The sequence below is a fragment of the Hirsutella rhossiliensis genome, assembly GCF_020360975.1.
Source record: "Hirsutella rhossiliensis strain HR02 chromosome Unknown scaffold00003, whole genome shotgun sequence".
NCBI lineage: Eukaryota > Fungi > Ascomycota > Sordariomycetes > Hypocreales > Ophiocordycipitaceae > Hirsutella > Hirsutella rhossiliensis.
In genome coordinates, this window is record NW_025408669.1 from 7,947,928 (window position 1) to 7,969,386 (window position 21,459).

Sequence of the window (21,459 nt, forward strand, 5' to 3'; positions counted from 1 at the left end):
CTTGTGGATCTTGTTGCGAATTTGTTGAGCTTAATTTGAATGCGTTGCTAGGAAAATTGGCTATTAAAGGTTTTGCTAATACTGCTAGCCCTTGAATGCGTATCTTACATATAGCCACGTACTGTGGGGCTCGTGACATGTGTGCGGTCCCTCGGCACTCAAAGGGATACTGTGCGGGAGGCCGCCATAGCGCTCATTGCAAGGGGGAGAGACTGAATATCCCATGCAACGGTTTGTCCTGGTTTATCGCTGTTCTAGGTCTATCTCTACCAAGTTTACATTGACGTGAGTCAAAGGCACTTTGATTTATTTGCCTTTTTTAACTCACAACAGATATCCCCTCTATCCGAACAGTGTGTCCAGCGTCTTTTCGAAAACGTGCCTTGGCAGTTCAGAGTTAGCAGATTGCAAGAGACGGCTGAACACGGGAGAAACTCACTTGGGCGGCTGGGGTATGTAATGCTGCTCATAGTCTTCAATGGCAGCTAAGTCTCTAACCAGGTCCACCTCGATGGGCTTGTAAATCCGCGTTTTGTGGATTACCTTCCAGGAGAAGTACAGTATGGGGAACATGGGGATCATGGTGTACCTTGCAGAGCGTCAGCCATGGCTAAAATGGCGGAAGACGGGAAGAGACCAGTCTCGTTGCATCGATCAAGAACTCACGAGAAGAGGAAATCGGGAACCTTCCAGAAGCCCGGAAGCGGCAGGAACACCGTGTAACCGCCCGCAAAGGCCATGGTCAGGGTGCCGACGAGGCCGTACCAAGCAGCATAGGGCATGAAGCGCGCCTTGTAGGGCAGGGCGTCGCGGCTGAGACCCTGGGCCTTGAGGGCGCGGTAGAAGCAGAGGTAGGTGGCGCAGACGACGGCGTAGTTGATGAGCTGGGACGCGGTGACGAGGGAGACGAGCCAGCTGAGGACGACGGCGGCGCTGGACTCGATCTGGAGAAAGGCCACGAGGGCAAACAAGAGGACAAAGACGACGCAGTAGACGGGGACGCCTTTCTTGGTGCAGCGCGTCAGGAGCTTGGGGGCCTTGCCCTCGAGGGCCAGGCCGTAGAGCGAGCGCGAGGCGCAGTAGACGTACGAGTTGCCGGCGGAGAAGGCGGCGGTGAGGACCGTGGCGTTTACAATGTGGGGGAGGACGCGGATGCCGAGGCGGTTCATGGCGACGACGTAGGGCGAGGCTGCGGCGCCAGGAGCAGCGTCCTTGAAGGCAGACACGAGCTCCGGGTCGTTGTAGGGGACGAGGATGCCCACGCACAAGGAGCCGAGGATGAAGAAGGCTGTGAGGCGATAGAAGACGGCGTTGTAGGCGCGCGGCATGACGGAGCGCGGGTTCTCGGCCTCGCCGGCGGCCATGGAGACGTAGTCGGGGCCGGCAATGGTGAAGGCGGCCTGGATGAGACACTGGAGGAAGCCGAGCCACTTGCCGAGCCCGCCGTCGTAGTACAGCTCGGCAAAGGCGCCGGGGTCCTTCCAGAAGCGGAAGCCGAAGCGGTCGCCGGCCGGGTTGCCGCCGAGCATGACGATGACGGTGAAGATGATGAGGCCGACAGCAAGCAGGACCTTTCCGACGGCGGCCCAGAACTCGGTCTCGCCGTACCAGTGGACGGCGAGGAGGTTGATGACAGCGTAGAGGACGACGATGGCGACGATGACGGCGGCGGTGGGGATGGCGTCGGTCCAGTAGCGGATGATGAGGTTGCAGGCGACGACCTCGAAGGGGACGAGGGCGGCCTCGAAGACGAAGAAGTTCCAGCCGGCGGCGAAGCCAAAGGCCTCGTCGACGTAGCGGCCAGCGAAGCGGATAAAGGGCGACGAGATGGGCAGGTAGGTGACCATCTCGGCCATGCAAAAGGTGATGGCGAGGATGAAGGTGCACCAAAAGGCAAAGGCGAGGAACAGGCTGCCGGGGCCGCCGGCGAGGAGGGCCTTGCCGATTTGGACCTGGAGGGCGGCCTATGAGCTCACATGCTTTTATATATCCAGGGGACATGTGACTGGGGAGCGAGAGGGCGTGAGAGAGAGAGGGGGGGGGGAGACGCACATAGAGGACGGTGCCAATGGTTCCGCCAATTCCAATCAGCTGCACGTGGCGGGCCTTGAGCGAGCGATGGGTCGAGTCGAGCCTGGAGCCGCTCGACAGCGAGGCACGGATGCTGTGCCGGGACAGGGCGGGCCTGCCGTCGGCCTTGTCGGGGTCCCGCTCGGAGGCGTATGCCGGCGGGGGCGGCGGCCCCAGAGCCGGAGGGGCTTGGATGCCGGGCGCGTCCATGGAAGCTGCCGACAAGGGTCGCTCGGCGGACGCCTGCGGAGTGCGTCGCCCACGGGAAACCTAGAAAGCTGGGCCGTGGTTGGCGCGGGCGGCTCGCAAGGCAAAGGCAAAAAGGCGAGGGAGCGAGACGGAGACCCTAGCAGAGCTTGCATGCCATGGCCTGTGTGGCACTGCGTCGCAGCTCGGCAGGGAGAGCGGAACCGGAGGAAGTGAGAGAAAAAAGAGAGGGAGAGAGAGAGAGAAAGACGCGCGTGGTCGCGAAAAGTCGGTTCCGGGTTTGAGACCAAAGTTGGACGTGATGGCCGGGGCGAGCGCCGAAGTCTGCCGGCCCGATTATGGTCGAGGCCAAGGGAGGACGGGCAGCTAGAGGGAGAGGAGGGCGAAATCTACAGAGTGGGAAAAAAGGGATCCAAGGGGAGGAAGGCCAGACGACGCCTTGCTACATGTATTGTCAGAGGCTGTCGAGAGCGTTTTTTTTTTCTTGCCTCGCCTTGGCTTCGTCGTCCATGTTACGCAGGGAAAAAGCCAAGGCAGAGGGAGCGGGTCCTCGCTGGCCTTGTGCCTGCAGCGGCACGCTCTCGTGCACTCCGTGATTCCATAGGCATTCGAGAAGAGCAAGATGGAAGTTGATGCTTCCATGTTTCTAATTAACCGGCTTCAAGCCTCCAATCGACCCGCCCGTGTCCCCGACTCCAGGCTTTCCTGGGGGAGAGAGGGAAAGCTCGGTGCTTTAAAGGCTCGCTCGCAGGCAACATTGAAATCGCCGCATGCATGGGAGATGTGAGGCAACATGGAAGCTCCAGTTCCACTGAAACCATGACGGCCAATCACCCAATTCTCAGCTCCAGAGCAAACAAGCACGTGCAGACATGGGTGTTGGCCGAGTCCGCCTTGCCGGGTCGATGATGCCGCCGCACCTTCACTCCCCCCAATCACCAACCGGCCTCTCGTAATCAAGCTGGTTCCCAACGTAAAGAGAGACGTTTTATCGAACCAGCCTGTCAATAGTAATTCGTCGGCCAATCTGTTTGGACAATAACCGAAGTTCGAAGAAATCCAACGATGCATTTCACTCCGGACCGAACCCAACATCAATCGAACGCGTCCAAAGACAGAGAAACCCAACGGTCCAGTGATACACTTTTCTTCAAGCAAAGGCTGGTATAGAAACTTCATCGCTGCCACGGAGAACCCAAGAGACCCGTCTTCGCCCCTTCAGCCATCCGCTCCCTCCCAACATCGCAGCCGCTCCTCCAAATTATGTCGCCTGTGCTTGTGCTCCAGCAGTCCCCGGCAGCCGTCATCCTCGGTCAGCTTCGCCTCCCTCTCTGCCTCGTCGCTTGTCTGTCGGCCCCTTCCAAGACCATCAGCGACTTCATAACCCAAGTGCAAAATGAAAGATACGTGACAACAAAGTCGTCCAATATGTACAAGTTCTCGATGCCAAGCAAATCCTACGACCCCGGTCAACTGCCGCTCTTCGTCACTCTCCTGCAACTTGGCAGGCTGAACTGCGGAGAAAGAGGGGCGAAGAAGAAGAAAATCGACAGCGCTGCATCGCCTCATCCATCGTTGAATCCTCGTCCTCACAGCTCGTCCTTGGCACGCCCAACACCCTCCTTGACCGCATCCGTGGCCTTGCTGGCGACGCTGCCGACCTTGTCTCCTAGCGATGACGCCGCCGCGCTGGCCTCGCTCGCCATACTTCCCACGCTCGCCGACGCCGTGGCGTAGATGACGCCGAACCGAGACAGCACGCTCTCACTAAAGGCTGGTTCCCTACCGCTCACCAGCTCCGACACCATCTCGCTCATGGCCTCGTATTGCTGGGCTGCCTTGGCCGATGCCGCGTCGGCGGCCCTTGCCGCGCCATCTGTCGCCGACGACGCACCATCGGCAGCAGTCTTGGTGGCCGCCGATGCATAGGAGCCAACGTTGGCGGCCAGCTCGTCGTACCACCCAATCGCGCTAGGCTCGGCGTACACCTGGGCGCTCAGCTCCGAGACCACCTTGTCCCACGTCCCGGCGAGGGCGGATCCGGCCAGATACACTTGTTCGCCGGCAGCATCCGCCACGGCCGAAAAAGAGTCCTCCACGGCATTCGCTGCCGAGACCACGCCCTCTGTCGCCGCCGAGTACGCCGATTGCGCCGCCGACCCGGCCGCCTGGGCAGCTGACGTGGCCGACTTGCCAGCTGCCGAAGCCACGGACGACGCGGAGCCGACAAGATCCGTCGGGGTTGGGGTCGCCGTCATCAATGACCAGGCCGACGAGGCGCCCGACAGGAAGCTCATGTAACGGTCCTGCGCCATGCCGAGGCCAGCGTAGTAGTTGAACTTGGCTTGCTCAACCAGTTTCTCGGCCGCGTTTGACGGTGTCGGCGTCGGTGTCGACGTTACCACTCCCAGGGCAAGCAAGGCACTCTGATACTGGATTTCGGCCCACAGCCGACCCTCGCTCAGTCGCTGTGCAGCCATCGACTCGACTTTTTGCCAGCCAGGGGCCCCGGATTTGCTTGTCGGGGTTGGCTCTCCATAGACCCCTTTTGAGGCGGCGCTCACGGCATCATTGAGCCTTTGGCCGGCCGCACCAACAGCATTATCGTACGCAGTGGAGACGGAAGAAAAGAGCTGTTCGTGAACAGGCTTGGGCGTGCCGTAAACCTGCGCAGAAACAACAGAAAGCGCGCTCGAGTACTGCGCCGACGCCGCCGACAGGGCGCTAGTGTAGGCAGCTTGGGCGGCGGCCGTGGCGCTCCCGTATCTGTCGGGGTCTGGGCTTTCGTCCAAGATGGGACCACGATCAGAAACAGCCTGGGCGGCGGCACCGAACATGGCGCCGTGCACGGGAGGGCTGCCACTTTCCCGGCGCATGTCCGCCGCGATTCTCGCGTCCTCTTCGGTGTCTTTCAAGTTTTCTCCATTGGCCTCGGGGGCCTCTGCGACGGCCGAAGTCGCTGCGTCCCCCGTCTCGGACGAAACAGCATCTAGTGGTGTTCCTAGAGGCTATTGTTAGTCGTGAGATTCCCACAAAAGGTCTTAGGGTCATGACGCACCGCGGAGAATGTTCTCAGCCGCGTCGGCAGGGCCCGGAGCCGCAGCCGTATGGGGCTCGTTTTCCGAGGCTGCATCCCCATCCTGGACGCTTCTGGCAGACTTGCGAGGCGGTGCTTGGTTAGGATTGCTGGTAGAGCCTATGGCTGCCTCTGAGAGGGATGATGCCGCCTTCGAGGCACCTCCTACAACCGCGCTGGGAATCACCTTAGCCGTCGAAGTGCCTTCCTCAGCGATACCTTTGGCCGTTGAAAGCACTTCTTCGCCAGCTTCGGCCACCGTTGCCTTGACCCGTCCGGCTTCTTGTGCGGCCTCGGCGGCCAGCCTCATCGCGTCTGAGTCAAAGTTGTCGGTGGAATCGCCGGCACGAATCTTCCAGACCGCCACTTGTTTCAAACGGGCAAGCTCTTTGGCGGCGGCAGAAGCGATTTCCATGGCCTCGTTCTCGATCTGAGCCGAGGCTCCCTGCGCCTCAAGCAATGTAGGATGGCCGGTAATCAGTTCCTTAAGCTCGTCTGTCCACTGCGAAAGCGTTGCTCTCAATTCGTGATACTTGGCCCAGTCCCGATACGTGATGCCGTCGATCCAGGCCCATTTCATGCCAATCTTCTGCAGGGCAAGGCTCTGCGTCTCGGCGAGAATGACAAAGAACTCGTTGGCGGCGTCGAGGACGGTTTTCTGAAGCTCGGCGAGATACTCCTCATGCCATTCTCGAACCGCCTGAGCTTTGCCCTTGATAGCCAGACCAGCGGATCTAACAGCACCAACAGCCTTGTCCTCGGCGTCCTCAGATGGATCCTTTGCGATGGACACTACCTTGTGCTTGACGTCGGCAAGTTCGGATTGGACAGTGACGTTGAGCTGCTCGATGAGTTGTCTCCCAATCACCTCAACCTTTTCTTGGATAAATCGGCGGGCAATGGCGTCGGTGCGTTCTTCATTCTCGGTGGCTCCCTCCTTGGCCTGTGTCGCAATCTTTTCTTGCCAGGATTGCAGATCATGGGCAACCATTTCGCGGACTGTTCGGTCCTCGTCCGTCTCGTTCTCTTTCGGAGGCGCACCAACGGGGTACTGGAGCTTCCCAGCGGACCCTTGAGGATCTGCTTGTTTGGTGGCAACGGTCACGGCATCTCCTTGGGCTCTCGTGGGTTCGGGAGTCGAACTTTGGGGCGTCGGCTTGCTGAAAGACGAGTGAAAAGACTCGGTGCTGGTACTGGACGTCGAAGAGTCAGGACATTGGTCTGGAAGCCAGGGAGATAGTGGACATCCCGACTTACCCAGCCTTGGAGGGCTGCCTTGGGAGGACCTTGGACTTGGCCTTGTTCTTATACCGTCCAAGACGCTCGCCTATGCGCACCAATTGGGGCTCGACGTTTTCGACGTAAACAAGTCGCAGCTGGGGCCAGACGGTGGTTTCCAGGAAGACGTTGCTCCTGTCCCAAGCCCAATGAGTGATGGGGAGAGCCGTGTTGACGGCAAAGTCCGAAGCGACATGGTAGCTTCGCGCCGCATAAGGGCGGACAAGCTCGTAGCCGGGCAGGAGGTGCTCGTAGAAGAGTTGTAGGGAGTTTGTGCGCGCAATCTGGTAGTAAGGCTCGACAGTCTCGCCGACCTTGGCCAGATGAGGCGCAACGGATTGGTCGTACTTGTCCTTGACCACGGTTTGCATACGAGCCAGGCGAGGCTGGCCGTTGAGCTGCCATTGGGACCAGGCATAGTCCTGACCTCGCTGGACCCAGGGAGCACCGTAGTGGACAGCATAGGCTCGCGTCGGGGTGAGGACTCGGGTGTTCACCGCGTCGTAGTATGGTCTAGCAACATTGACGTAGGGCGCGGCATACTGATCATAGTACGGCTGGAGATGGGGTGACACGGCATCCTTGGCCCGGAAATAGTGTTCGCAAATGAAGGGGGACTTGTCGTCGCAGGCATCGATCGAGGAGGGACAGCGGAAGAGGACGGTGAAGATGGCGGACCAGATGGCGAGTCTATTGAAGGGCGCGACTGTTAGATGGAGGAGGGTGGAGGGAAGAGGCGGCAAACCTTGCGGCAAGGCTAAAGGCCCAGGCGAAGAAGCCACGGCGTTGCTTGGTGGAGGTCGTTCTGACGACGGGCTTCCGGTGCGGCTTGCCATTGGCAACGTGGGAGGAGCCGTTGCTCGACTTGAGCGGGCCGCCGGAGTCGGCCATGGCCAGCGATTCAGGCCAACGAAGGTCAGTGGCCTTGGCAGCAGCTAGCCGGGCCTGCGAGAAAGACGGCGTCAGTCACTTTTGGTGCGAAGCTCACGACGTTGGGCTCAAGGCGGCTGTCTTTTCTTGCTTGGCTGGAGGTTGGTAAGAGTATGGTTCGTGGAGGATGGCCAGGTTGGGAGAGGTGAGGTCTCGGGTAGGTACGTACTGGTTGGCGGAGGAGTTGAGAAGGGCCACTTTCGGTGTCTGGTAGGTAAAGCTAGCACCAGAAAACAAAGCTTGCCTACTGCTCGCTCACGACAACTAGGGATGGATTAAAGGGTAGCAAAAAGGACATGTACGGGCCTGGACATGGTGTGGGACACGACTGGCTGATAAAAGGCAGCTTTTCGCAGGCTGATGACGTTTTGTGGTCTATGGCCCGTGAGCACCTTGCACATGAACCGCCGAGGCACGTCATGCATGACTTGCGAGAGAGGGAGAGCCTGCTTCTCAGCTGTGCAACCGGCGTCGATCTCCCCCCCCGCTCGATCTGGTAGAGATGCCAACACAATGACGTTTGACCAGATCTCGCCAGAGACGCCCGCCATGCACGTCTTTCTTTAAGCAGGCCTTTCACCTACCGCAACTTAGATAGGTACCTTAGGTAGGTACCTTCAGATAGGCAGGTACCTAGATACAAGGTAAGGTAGGTATTGTAGGTACCAGGTAGGTACTCGAGGGGCATAGATGCGTACCCTACTTCCTAGGTAGGTAGGTAGGCAGTAGTAGGTACCTACTGTACCTGATGCCTAAGCGGTCAGAGGTGCATTACCTCCAGTACCTAAGGTAGGTAGGCATGTACTGTATTTAGAGCGTCTGCCCGCTGTATGCACCTAGGCCTGTCGCCTGATGACTGATGATGAACGCTTCGTTCCGTGGGGAAAAGGGCCGGCAACGCGTGCTGCGAGTCCAGTATGGCACGACAAGGCCTTGGACCTTGCCGACGACGAAACCTTGCATGGACAAAGATGACAAACTGTGCACAGATGCTGCAAACGAGGCTAACATCTCGATTGGCTTGAGCGGCTATCGGGCTAGATAAGATGAGTAGCGTGATAAGGCCGACTTACATAAGGCTCGCCGCGGATGTATGGTAATTATTACCTTGCCACCAAGGTGGTACGTAAGGCAGCAGACTGCGACTTCGCTTTCTTACTCCTTTCACCAACCTCCCCCCTGCGACAGCTTCGTCGACCCCTCCCTTTGCGGTCCCTACCTTATGGCGCAGCTCAAGTCGTCCTGGGATATCTTTTGATCGCCCGCCACCGACCACCCGTCAGTCATCGTCGGTCTGCAGCAACCTCCGTCCTCGGACACCCGACGCTCGCCATGGACGACACGGCGGCCGACGGCGGGCCTCCCGACCAAGCCAAGCCTCGCGCTCGAAAGCTCTCGCTGCTCGACCCCCGCCCCAAGGCCCCGGCCCACCACTTCGATGCCGCGCCCTCCATCTGCCGGATATGTCGCAGCGAGGGCACCGCCGCCGAGCCGCTCTTCTATCCCTGCAAGTGCAGCGGCAGTATCAAGTACGTCCATCAGGATTGCTTGATGGAGTGGTTGTCGCACTCTCAAAAGAAATACTGCGAGCTCTGCAAGACGTCTTTTCGCTTTACAAAGCTCTACGCCCCAGACATGCCAAAGTCGCTCCCCGTCCACGTCTTCATCGAGCACATGGCCAGGTACCTTATGCTCAACCTGCTGGTATGGCTGCGAGCCCTCGTCACCGTCAGCGTCTGGGCCTGTTGGCTGCCCTATTTCATGCGTTCCGTCTGGTCCTTCATGTTCTGGGTCAGCGATGAGGGCCTGGGTAGCGGCTCCATCCTCACCCGCGCCAACGAAACCGATCCAGGGGCTTCGTGGCTTACGAGTCCCATCGCCCATGGCAGCACATGCCCAGCCAGCCCCCTCTTGGCCGCCACCACCTGTTCCGCCGTCCAGGCCGCCGCCGTTCTCGAGCGTCTTGGCGGCGAGGACTTGGCCGACTATCTCGTTCGCATCTTTCTCGGATCGCTCGGCATGCCGACCAAGATGGATCCCTCCGAAACTCGACTTCACCATGACTCCGTCAGCGCGCCCTCTCTGCACAATGCAAGCCTTGATGTTGCCGCGACCTCTTCCCTCTTTGGCGACGTCGATTTCCTCCGCAACCTCACCCGAAGCCCGACGCTCAATCGCGCCGTCATCAAGATTCTCGAGGGGCAGGTCATCACCGTTCTCGTCATCGTCTGCTTCATTCTCGTCATCTTGGTCCGAGACTATGTCGTCCAGCAACAGCCAGAGATCAATATGCGAGCTGCCTTTGAAGAGCCAGCCCACCAACTACCAGCACAGCCAGACGACGGTGCCCAAGCGCCCGCGCCGGAGCCGTTGCGAGATGCTCCGGGTCCGGAGTCCGACGACGAGACGCTAGATGACGGTGGTCAGCAAGTCAGGGCCGTGGGCTGGGAGCCTCCGCAGGCCGATGAGACTGGAGCAGCCGACACAAGTCAGACGGCCGACCCGCGAACCCACAATGGCTGGTTGCATCAAGACAGCACGACAGGCTTGCCAGAGATGGACTCGGCTCGCGATTCGAATCAGTCAGCGATTGCAGCTGATAATGGCGGCGACGATCGAGCCAGCGTAAACGACTACCTTCGCATCTATCGCCGGGCTGGTGGAGACCCGGAAAAGATTCTGCAGATTGTCGAGCAGGAAGGCCTCGAGGATAAGCTCGGGTATTGGGTCGACGTTACCCGAAGATCCATCACCAAGCGCGAGGACGTGAGCAAGGACCGCGACTTGGCCAGTTCTTCCAACTCGGACCAAACTAGTTACCTGAATTCTGCGGCGGAAGCTGGCTCCACCGTCCAAGCCTGGATTCCAGCCGCAGATGAGACGGACTCGGCCACTTCTTCACCCACGGACACTAAGTCAAAGGGAAAAGAGCGAACATGGCTACCCGTCTCGCCCGGTCCAATCTCGGAGACGTCGTCACAGGCCGGTCCATCAAGACCGCGTGCCGCTTCGGATGGGCCCCGACATCAGGCTTCAACGAACCTTCTAGGAAGCAACAACTGGTCGTTTGCCGGCTTGCCCCCCATCGGCCCCGCCAATGGCGTGGAGCCGAACCCGCCAGCTGATGCATCGCCCAGCGCGGAAACTTCTTCCTCGCCGCGAGCGGATCCGCAAGTGGGTTTTGCCGCGGCCGAACCGGTTATGCGTGAAGCAAATGCGGGCCAGCCCCCCCATTCAGAGGACGACGCAGACGATGTGTCGTTTCATCGCCCTCTGGTCATAGAGCAGACCCCGGGCGAGGAAGCTGCTCGTGACGACGTGGAACCAGCGGGACTGGTCGGACGCGTGGCAGACTTCATGTGGGGTGACCTCCACCATCTCCCAAATGCCCATGTCGAAGGCGAAGACAACCTCGCCGACGACGACGCCGACGCCGAGGATGATCCTTGGGTCGACGTCCCGATGGCCGAAGGTCCCGACGAAAACGCCGACGCAGACGTTGGAGACGATGAAGGCGCGGTCGCAGGGGCAGGGCTGGATCCCGAAGCCATGGACGATCTGGAAGACTTCGAGGGCGTCATGGAGCTCATTGGCATGCGCGGGCCCATCGCCGGGCTGTTCCAAAACGCCATCTTTTGCGCTGTTTTGGTGTCCGTCACCATCTTTGCGTGCATCTTCGTGCCTTACAACATTGGTCGCGTCACGCTGTGGGTCGTCGCAAACCCTGTTCAAATTGTCCGCGAACTCCTCGAGTTTTCAAAGGTGGTGCAAGATGCCGCGGTCATGCTTGGAGGGCTGAGCTCGTGGTTCGTCCTCAACCTCCTCGACATGTTCACCGGCCTCGTCGGCGGAGCCGTGGGTGCCAAGGTTGTCTCGGCGAGGAAAGCATCCTGGGGGCTCTGGACGGGCGCTGGGAGCCGCGTCATGGAGTACGCTCTCATGGACTTTCCCATGTCCGCCTCGGACATGCAAAACTTCTCGGCAATCAGTCACGAGGCGCTCATCGTCGTCAAGGGATCAGTCGCGGCCGCCTTTGGCACAATAGACTCCAGCTTTGCTGCCATCGCCGACGCGAGATTCTATGCGGCTAATGGCGAGCTCTTGGCTACATTGGCCACGGCCGCTACGTCGACCTTTGCGAGCATCAGCGCCGCTCTCCGGCTTGCCCTGGATCCCAGCTCGTGGGTCATTGAACTTGGCGGAACAGAGCCACGTCCACCGGTCGACCCAAGCCTGGCCCACTGGCCTGGCCTCGACCGATTCTGGGCCGTTCTCGCCGGCTACCTCGCCATCTTTGCCATCAGCGCCATGTACTTGAAGAGGGGCACTCCTTTTGCAAGGGGAAACATGATGCAAGCTTGGGAGGCCGGCGTGATTGACACGCTTCACCAGGCCAGCGGCATCATGAAGGTCATTCTCATCATCAGCATCGAAATGCTGGTTTTCCCTCTGTACTGCGGACTTCTGCTCGACGCCGCCCTGCTGCCACTATTTGAGAATACGACGATCAAGTCTCGCATACTCTTCACCTACAACTTCCCTCTGACGTCGGTCTTTGTGCACTGGTTCGTCGGGACCGGTTATATGTTTCACTTTGCGCTCTTTGTGTCCATGTGCCGCAAAATCATGCGGCCGGGGGTTCTATGTAAGTGCCCGCTTTCCTGTCGAGTCGCCGAATCATGCTAATGTCCCTCTGCAGATTTCATCAGGGACCCGGACGACCCCGAGTTCCACCCGATTCGCGACGTGCTCGAGAGGAGCCTCACCACGCAGCTCCGAAAGATTCTGTTCTCGGCCTTCGTATACGGCGCTCTGGTCATCGTCTGCCTGGGCGGCGTTGTTTGGAGTCTGGCATATGGCATGCCTGGGGTGCTACCGATTCACTATTCCTCGAACGAGCCGGTCCTAGAGTTTCCAGTCGATCTTCTCTTCTACAACTTCCTCATGCCCCAGGCTGTCAAGGTCCTCAGGCCAGGCGATGGATTGTACACCATGTACACGTGGTGGTTCCGCAAATGCGCCCGCGGACTGCGACTTACCTATTTCCTCTTTGGGGAGCGGCGAATCGACGAGGAGGGCACTCTGCAGCTGAGCCCCGACTCGTCAGACCACCACTCGCGGCATAGAGCACTCCTACTTGAGCTGAACGAACACAACAAAGTCGTCCCAAAGACGTGGCGGGACACGTTCGAGGGCGGCGATGCGAAGCCGAATCCCTCGGTATCAAGGAGTGAAGAAAAGATGCTGAGACGGAGAAAGCAGCACCTCGTGGCCTCTGGTCAGCTCATCAAGAGCGGGCGCTTCGTACGTGCCCCCGCATCCGATCGCGTCAAGATTCCCAAGGGCCAACGGGTCTTCCTTACTGTGACGGAGCTTGGCCGGCGCAAAGACGGCGTCGCGGACAATGACGTCTACGCCTCGAGCCAGTATCAGATGGTCTATATTCCGCCGCATTTCCGCGCCAGGATCTTCCTATTCATCCTTTGTATCTGGCTCTTCGCCGCGGTGACGGGAGTGGGCATCACCATTGCGCCGCTGGCCTTGGGGCGGAAGATGTTCAAAATGCTCATCCCCGACGACATCCGAACCAACGATGTCTACGCCTTTAGCATCGGTATATATGTCCTCGGCACCGCAAGCTACTCGGTCTTTTGCATCCAACGCATCACCGCCGGAGTTCGAGCCCGGGTGAGCAGGGCGTGGGCCGAGGTTACAAAGGGGAACGCTCCCCGGCATGCCTGGTCCGGCATTGTCCGTGGTGTGGAACTGCTCTACACCTACGCCTTTCTTCTCGTCGTGTTTCCATTGCTCTTTTCCACGATGATGGAGCTGTATATCGCCATTCCGCTGCACACGTACATGGACCCACCCGTGAAGCAAGCCGGCAACACTGGCCACCATACCATCCGCATCATTCAGGCTTGGACTCTGGGGCTGCTCTACCTTAACCTGGGGACAAGAATGATCAGGTCCTTGTTTCCCGAGAGTCGCGCGGCGCTGGCTGTGCGAACTGTTGTGCGTCGCGGGTGGCTGCAACCTGACACTGGCGTCTTGACCAGGGCGTTTGTCGTCCCCGGACTGACCATTGCGGTGGTTGCCGTGTTTGGGCCACCTCTTATGGCGAGCCTTCTGATCAAGCTGGATCTCTTGGGGGCTAGCAGAGGCGCCGGAACGCTCAGCGCGGCGACGGTGTACCGAAACTCGTATCCCGCGGCAGCCTTGGCGGCCGTGCTGATGAGATACGCCATTGGCATGGCCAGAGTATTCAAGGGATGGAAGGCCGGCATACGCGACGAGGCGTACTTGATTGGGGAGCGTTTGCACAACCTCGGAGCTACCGCAGGAGGGGCCCGCAGAGCTAAGAGAGCCTGGGGAGCTGGACGCCCGAGGGTTTGAGTGCGTTTGTATAAGGAAAGCAACAGCATGGAGCGAGGGAGCGTGTAAGTGATAGACAAATCAGTGCGCAATAGCTTGATACGCGCCAAATGCGATTGGAATTCCCAAAGCAGTCCTGATAGATACAGCGCTATACGAGGGGTTCCGAGAAATTGCTGTCTTGGCAGTAGTACTTCACTAAAAAGTTAAGGGATATTTTCTCTCCTATAAGCTTTAATAGTGAAGCTATTAATTAATATGTATACGAAAAAGTATCTCGTAACCCTGGATCGCGTAGCTCTGACAGGAGGCCAAAAATAGCTGGAAAGAAATTATTCTATTCTCATTGTCCTCTCACCAGCTTCCGAAACACCAGCGCACTCCCATGTACAAACTCCACGCGAACGATACGAGGCTCGGGAGCATGCCCTCGTCTCTTGCGCGCGCTGCCCACTCCTCAAACGGAACTTGGCCCATATGGACTCGGTTGCCCGGCCAGCCATCCCAGTCCGAAGGTTATCGAGCAGCAGGCCAACGCTGCCTATGTGATGCAGAAAGCGCTACTCGATGTCGGGTTGATATACCGTTTCATGTAAGGCATTCTTGACCCCCATACCAAGGCGTCTAGCGTGACCGAGTTGATGGTCTCTTAGAACCTACCGCGTACTGCAGGCACCGCCGCTAGATGTAGTGAAGAGGGATGAGCCCCGGCAGACTCATCTCGGCGAGCTCCTTGATCGACCCGAAGTTGGAAAGCTGGAGCGACGAGTACGCCTTCATTTGGAGACGTCGGCCTCGTTGTGTAAAAGGATCTCGGCGGCGCCCAAGAGTGCTCTGCGTCATGCTTGGGCAGGCCAAGTCGTGGAAGCAGCAAATCGCCTTGGTGTAAGGAGACCTTGTCTAGGCATGGCATGTCCTCGCGAGCGTGTGCGATGCGCACGGCAATGCAGTGGATTTGTCCACCGCTGGGGCGCATGCAAGGATATTCAAGAGCGGCCGACCGAGATATCCCGTCGCCCCTATCAGAACGATCGTCTTCGGGCTTCCCGCAGCGACGAGCTGCGTGGCTGCTAGAGACAAAAGCGCCGGCGTTGATTGCGTCCCTAAGTCCTAGTTGACCTCGGTCGCAGGCACATCTTGTCTGTTTTCGCTTTCCATCCTTTGTGCCATGTTGCCCGGCTTGCTTGGTACGAACATGTCTACCAGGGGGAGCTCGACGCTGAGTCTGGCTCGCATCTGCAACCGGAATCTCAGCAGCAGCAGCGACGTTGCTCTCATGTGAAAAGAGGTCGGCCTCGGGCCCAATATGGTGCAAGCCGGCGACATTGGGTGTTGTGACTTACCCCCAAATCCTCCTCAGCTCGACTTCCCTCGGTGAGCGCAACACACTGCGTCGAAGGCGCTGCTGGTATAGACATGACGGCAATCGTCCCGGGGCCGAGCCTAAGAGTATTGGTGGCACAAACACCATGTGCCGAAGAAGGCCCAACCGCGGCTGCAGCGAGTCCAACAACTGTGCGCTTTCGTTGGGCGGGAAGTTTTGGTCGAAGACGACATAAGCAACGAGAAGCGCGGGACTCTTAGGGGGACTGATACTACCGCGTCGATGAGATTCTCCTAGGCCGTCTTGAGCTAAAGCTCCTCTACTTCACGCAGGTCGAGGCGCAGACCTGCTGCCGGATGGAGAGCTTCAGGAACTGTAGGGTGACGTACTCCCGATGGCCTTATGCGAAGTGTCTCTGTAAGCCTTGGAGAAACACTTGAAACAATAGGCCCGTCCATGACTTGGTCATGAGTCGCCAAGACCAGGAAGTGACTTGTCGGCTCGAGAATGAGGAGCACGACCCTCGTCGTTTCGCTTCGCGCTAGGTCAAATCTTGACAGCGTCTTGACTTCTTTCTTGTCCTGAATCTGTCGACATTCCCCGCATATAATGCTCGATTCCATGGCTCCTTGAATTGATGGACCGTTCTTCTCAAAGAAACGTGGTCTGAGCAACCCGTGCTGCTGGCGGATAGCTCGCATAGTATCTCCAAACTCTGTGTGGCGAACCTTGCACATCGCTCGTTGTTACTTGCCTCTCTCTGCATATGAATCATGACAGGGAGATGTCATTTAGGCAAAATATCAAACGAGTCGACTTCATTGGCAACGGTATGCTCATATCTGGCATCGTGGCCACCCTCTATTTCCAAGCCGCGAAGCTGTGCTCGCCTTCTTGCATTGGCTACTCTCTGCTTCCGTCCGGGAGGTTTGGAAGGGGTTCCGGATGGCTTGCGGCTATGGAAGTCGGGGGCTGTCTCGGGTAAAGGGCCACCCTCTATAGGTGTGACTACGTCTCTTACTCCTCGGTTCTCCCCTCGGTATCGAACACGGAGGCAAATTCCTTCTGGAGCTTTCTATATTTTGAACAGCGAGCAAGGGTCAGGGCAGAGTATGGCCGGCGTACTTCACTGATTTCGATCCTGCTAGTCGCACCGAACGGGAAAGTTGATCTGGAAGGAGTAAACGTCATTAGAGAGTAGTTCCCGCAGTTCTTTTGCTTCTTTTCGGGGCGGTGGTGCTATTGGACTTTTGGACACTAACTCTAACCCGGCTCTGACGCAGTATAAGAGGGACTGAGTAATCTTGGAGGATTTTGTTGCATGATATAGCCTTGATAAATCGTGCCTCCATATGTAGTCAGGTGTCGCATCCTCGTCGACCGCTCGATATCTATGCCGCTGTCCTTGCTTGACGTTGAGAAGGAACCCCGTGTACCCTGTTAAAACTGCCGAGCATCAACTAAAAGTGCTGGAGAGAACTTGAGAGAAACCATTATTGCGTCAAGGCTATTTGCGGGGAGTATGTAAAGGATTTCTTTTTTTCCCGTTCGTTGTGAGTTTGAAGCAACGACACGCCATTGATACGGCGCATTCATGTTGTGCTCCAACTGCTGCCTCTCTATTCTTTGCACCATATATCGAGTGGGCATATGTAAAACAAATCTCGTTATAAGAAGCGTGAAGTTCGCCGATACTATAATTGCTGCTCCTCGTTCGAGTTGCCTAAGACCCGACTTTCAAAGACTGTGCTACTCTTTCCGGCTGCTTCCGAATCGAGACATCTCGCTCAGCTATCCGGTTTGGACAGCTCTCCCAGTGTCAGGTGGAAGACAGAGCCTATAAAAATCTGGTAACAGAAAAAAAAAATTCGGATACGGCTGGGGTGGTTACGGCGGCGTGTTCTAGATCACGTACATTGTGTACGCAGTGTGCGTCTTTGGCCGATAATTCCAGACGAATCGTCCTGATCTGGCAAGTAACGGCGGTCTATGAGATCAATGTCGGCGATGAAGCGAGATGCAAGCTGGAGTTGCAACTGCCCTTGACCATGTAAGCCTCTGCTTTGTCTGCAGTCGGCGACAAGGACATGGGGCAATGAAAGTTGTTGCTCTCTTTTTTATGATGCTCATGGACGCCTATTATGTGAAGTATAAATATTTGCCCAAGACCAAATCTCAATTGGCGAATGGAGCATATCGTCTTCGCGGGAACCAAGTCTGCCGGCAGACAACCCGAATAAAACGCGCACACATGAGTCTACGAACGCCGTAAGACACTACCCTTCCGTTTGCTCACCAATCATGTCTCATTTCATGTTTCGTCACCATCTTCCACAACCCATCTAATGTTCTTTTCACAAGACTCGGGCCCCCGGATGTTTGTTTTGATGGCAGCGCCTTGAGGTGCTCCGGAAGACGTCGATGTCAATAGACCTAGCGGCTCACTTTACTTGCTTTACTTGTCGGCACCCCACGTTTCGTCAGCTTCAATGGCATATACCGATAGGAGCCATGGAGGAGAGGCAATATGCGCATGAAGCGTGTCAATGGCTCAATGCTGTTCTCGCACATGCGGCGGGCTACCCTATACTCGGCATCTTGTGGTCGCGGCGGCTGCAGTGCAACCAGAGAGGCGCGCAGCGTGGCAAAGGCACGAGATGGCGTGGTGAGACATGTTTTCCAGCCCTTTCAAATACCAACGCGCCAAGCGTCTTTCTTCATGGCTGGCAGAGTGTCTGACTTGAACCCGTGAGACCGTGTCTATAAATAGCGCTCGTCTTCATGCCAGTTGACCTAATCCTTGCTCTGGATACAAACCGTCTAGGATGTTATTCAGACATTCAAACATGACCGTAGCTCTACCCAGTTACCTCCCGAGGAAATGGTGAGTGGGAGAGTGAAAGGTGGAGAGAGAGAGAACAAGTTAAAGTGAGAATCTGGGCTCCCGGCTCAGCAAGGGTGATGCACGTGATGCTGAGGGAAACGGTACCAAGTAACTTCCACATGTTCAAATGCGGTTTGTCGTTGCCCGTGACGCCCAACGCTAAGCCCAACGTAGACCAGTGCTTCCTGCCCAGCAGTGAGTTGAGGCCTGCTGGGCAGGCATTTGCAGGGGTGCAGTGGGGCTTGGGCGTCGCATCAACAAGTCGCCCGTCACGGGCAAAAACATAACCACCAACCATCGCCAACCACCGACACACGACGACGAAGACGACAGCGACACCGGCCTCGGCTGCCCCCTTCGACAACCGGGCCAGGCCATACGACAAGGTAAGTCTGGCTGTGCCCGACCAGCAGCAACACCGGCCACCAGAAGCACCGCTCGCCAGCACGCGCCTCCGCCATTTCTCCCCTTAGTTTTCCGCCAGCTGTTTCCTCCACCTTGGGCTCTGAGAAACCAGGCGGGACAGAGGAAATTGCTCTGCCACAGACACGGGTGAGTGGTACTCGCACATGACGAATTGAAGCAGCTCAGGCAACGCCAGCGTTACTGACATACGAACTGGCGACGCTGGCGACGCAGATTACAATCACGACCTCTATTACTTGGCCGCCTGCTACCCGTCTCGCTGGCTGGGCCCGCTACAAAAACAGTCACTCTTCTCTGTCGCTGCAACGCAGTGCTCAGAAGGGCCGTTTCTAGCGTCTCACCGCAAACCACGCACCACTATTTCTCCGCCGCCCAAGCTTATGGGACAGCACCCGCTGCACCTACTCGCCCCGGAACACTGCTTGTGGTCCGACGACACGCCACACCATGGCTGAACCTCCGTCCTCCCCCCCCAGCGAGGCCACCGGCGCCGAGGATGCTCTTTCGTGGTACAAGTCTCAATATGAGATGCTCGAGTCCGAGCTGGCAGAGTTCCGAGAGTCGAGCCGCGAACTGGAGAAGGAGCTGGAAAAAGACATTGAGCGCGCCGAGAAGCAGGAGCGAGTCTTTCAAGAGAAGGCCGAGGCCCTAGGCTTCGAGGTCGAGGAGTGGAAGGTACGTGGCTCCTCTTCCCCTGTGCTCCGAGAGAGGCCTCGGTTTGTGGTCGTCGGCTCGACGCGTCTGACCTGTCTGCGCAGAGGAAATACAAGGAATCAAAGACCGAGGCCAGCGCTGCGCAAAACACGCTCGAGAAGGAGATTACGACGCTCCGAGACTCGAACCGCTCGCTGCAGCTCAAGCTCCGAGACATTGAAGTCGCCAACGATGACTTTGAGCGTCAGGCGCGCAACACGACATCGTCGCTCGAGGACATGGAATCCAAGTTCAACCAGGTCATCGAGCGCGCCGTCATGATGGAGGAGGAAATCAAGTCGGGCGAGCAGGAGCGAGAACAGCTGCGCATCGAGTCGCAGAGACTGCGCGAGGAGCTGGCCGACCTCAAGATCGAGGCAGATCTCATGCAGGACAAGATCAAGAAGCACGAGGCTCGTCACCTGTCTGCCATCTCGACCGACATGTCGCTTCTCGGGTCGCCCACCTTTGACAAGAACGCCGACGGTTCGCCCAACTCGGCCGCCAGCTCGCCGCTCGTCACCACTCCCCCAGATACCAAATCGCTTTCGACGGCAGACACCATTTCCGAAGTGCACGACCCGCCCTCGCCCCCCATGTCTGACGCCTCGGCGCCCGTACCAAAATCAGGCTCGGCAGCAAAGACGCCCGCCAGAGCACCAGCGCGCAAGTCTCGACTCCCATCTCTCGACGGCAACGCGACGCCCAAGCCACGCTCCGCAATGGGTACAGCGGCCCGGCCGCCCGGAGGCCGCATGTCGGGCGTGGGCGCCAGCCTCCGCACGCCGGCGAACCGATCGTCGCGGACCCGTCCTGCCGGGCATAAGATTCCGGCCTCCAACTCCCTCACCCACATCCGGACGCTCACGGCCCAGATGCAGCGCCTCGAAGCCAGGGTGCACTCTGCTCGATCCAAGCTCCCTGGCCCGACGATTAAGTCTCCGCGCGCGTCCCCCCGGTCTGCCAGCAAGGGACCCACGGTGCCCTCGACGGTTACGATCCGATCCCGGAAACGCACCCTTGGTTCCTCGACGTCGTCCATGGCAGGGGACGAGACGACGCCGACAAACGCCACCAACCCACGCGTGGCCAAGAGCCACGTCCCGCGACTGAGCACGTCTGGTACTGGTCGGCTCTCGTTTGGGCCGCTGCCGAACCGCGGGCCCGAATCGGACATGAGCCGGCCGAGCTCGCGAGCCAGCCTCTCGTCGTACGCCAGGCCGTCGTCGAGAAACGACATGGTGCCCCCACCACGGCCCATGTCGCGAACATCCATGTCCGGGACGCGGACGCCACTTGGCCGGTCCCGGTCGTCGATGAGCGGGTCGTTGCACAGCCTCTCGGCCAGCATCGGTCGCATGGACGAGGAAGAGGACGACGGCGGGTGCCGAACACCAAGCCGGCGTGGGACCTACTCGAAGCTGGAAATGGACGCGGAAGCTAGCGGCGTGCCGATTCCGGGCAGCACGATACCGACACCGAGTAACCGGCGGCAGAGTGAAGGACGGCGGACGAGCAGCGGGGTGCCCGTGTCGAGCCTGAGGCGGCCGAGCACGTCGGCGGCCAGGAAGCTGAGTGACTTGGGCGAAACATACTGAGGCGCTACGAGGCGGATCCGGACTGCATGACGACTCTTGTTCTTCTCTGTTTCTGCCTCGACGTGGGGGAGTGGGGTGGGCAGAGCGCGGGTGCGGCTTTTGCTCCACCATCTATACCCTTTTGCTTTATTTCCGGTCTCTCTTTGGGGTTATTTTCCAGGGGGTTTGCAACGACATGGTTATGACAGACGCTCACTGCAGAGGGTTGATGGTGTTTTGTTGCTTTCCTTACGACGATGATGAAGTCATTTCATGCACACGGGATATCCTCCCACTCTAGGTTTGTATGTTGGGGGTGGTTGCAGGAACGGCGTTGCAGCTGGGCGAGGAGGAGGGTTGAAGAGAGGGAAGCGAGCCGGGCTGGGACATGTGCAAGGACCAGGCATATGCATATCGAGACGGGACGGCACGCCATGAGCTGTTCCTTTGTACGAGAAGAGACGTTGGTGGTGGACCGGAGAGGGTAGTAAGTCGAGGCAAATGATGGCCATGATACGCGTGTTGTACTCGGTAGTAATCCCCAATGTGGTGTCTAAAGAAAAGCGCCGACTGGACCATGAAGGTGCCGGCCCGATGTTTAGTCTGCATGTACTCGGTA

The 21,459-nt window shown here is 58.3% G+C and overlaps 4 protein-coding genes across 4 annotated transcripts; 2 read left to right on the forward strand and 2 right to left on the reverse strand.

Annotated features, from left to right (window-relative positions):
* Positions 1 to 342: 342 nt before the first annotated feature.
* HRG_04147 (amino acid permease domain-containing protein) lies at positions 343 to 2,280 on the reverse strand (the record flags this gene model as incomplete). Its single annotated transcript, XM_044862618.1, has 4 exons — positions 343 to 382; positions 440 to 589; positions 667 to 1,952; positions 2,053 to 2,280. 4 exons carry the CDS (start codon positions 2,278 to 2,280, stop codon positions 343 to 345), a joined length of 1,704 nt encoding a protein of 567 aa, XP_044723644.1.
* Positions 2,281 to 3,866: 1,586 nt separating this feature from the next.
* HRG_04148 (transcription factor hoxa13) lies at positions 3,867 to 7,522 on the reverse strand (the record flags this gene model as incomplete). The annotated part of the gene is made up of 5 exons (XM_044862619.1): positions 3,867 to 4,111; positions 4,172 to 5,278; positions 5,336 to 6,546; positions 6,611 to 7,321; positions 7,377 to 7,522. 5 exons carry the CDS (start codon positions 7,520 to 7,522, stop codon positions 3,867 to 3,869), a joined length of 3,420 nt encoding a protein of 1,139 aa, XP_044723645.1.
* Positions 7,523 to 8,893: 1,371 nt separating this feature from the next.
* HRG_04149 (RING-variant domain-containing protein) lies at positions 8,894 to 13,957 on the forward strand (the record flags this gene model as incomplete). Its single annotated transcript, XM_044862620.1, has 3 exons — positions 8,894 to 12,206; positions 12,261 to 12,781; positions 12,845 to 13,957. The coding sequence occupies 3 exons, from the start codon at positions 8,894 to 8,896 to the stop codon at positions 13,955 to 13,957; spliced, it is 4,947 nt and encodes a 1,648-aa protein (XP_044723646.1).
* A 5,060-nt stretch (positions 13,958 to 19,017) lies between these two features.
* On the forward strand, positions 19,018 to 20,861 carry HRG_04150 (uncharacterized protein; the record flags this gene model as incomplete). The annotated part of the gene is made up of 2 exons (XM_044862621.1): positions 19,018 to 19,245; positions 19,329 to 20,861. The coding sequence occupies 2 exons, from the start codon at positions 19,018 to 19,020 to the stop codon at positions 20,859 to 20,861; spliced, it is 1,761 nt and encodes a 586-aa protein (XP_044723647.1).
* Positions 20,862 to 21,459: the final 598 nt, after the last annotated feature.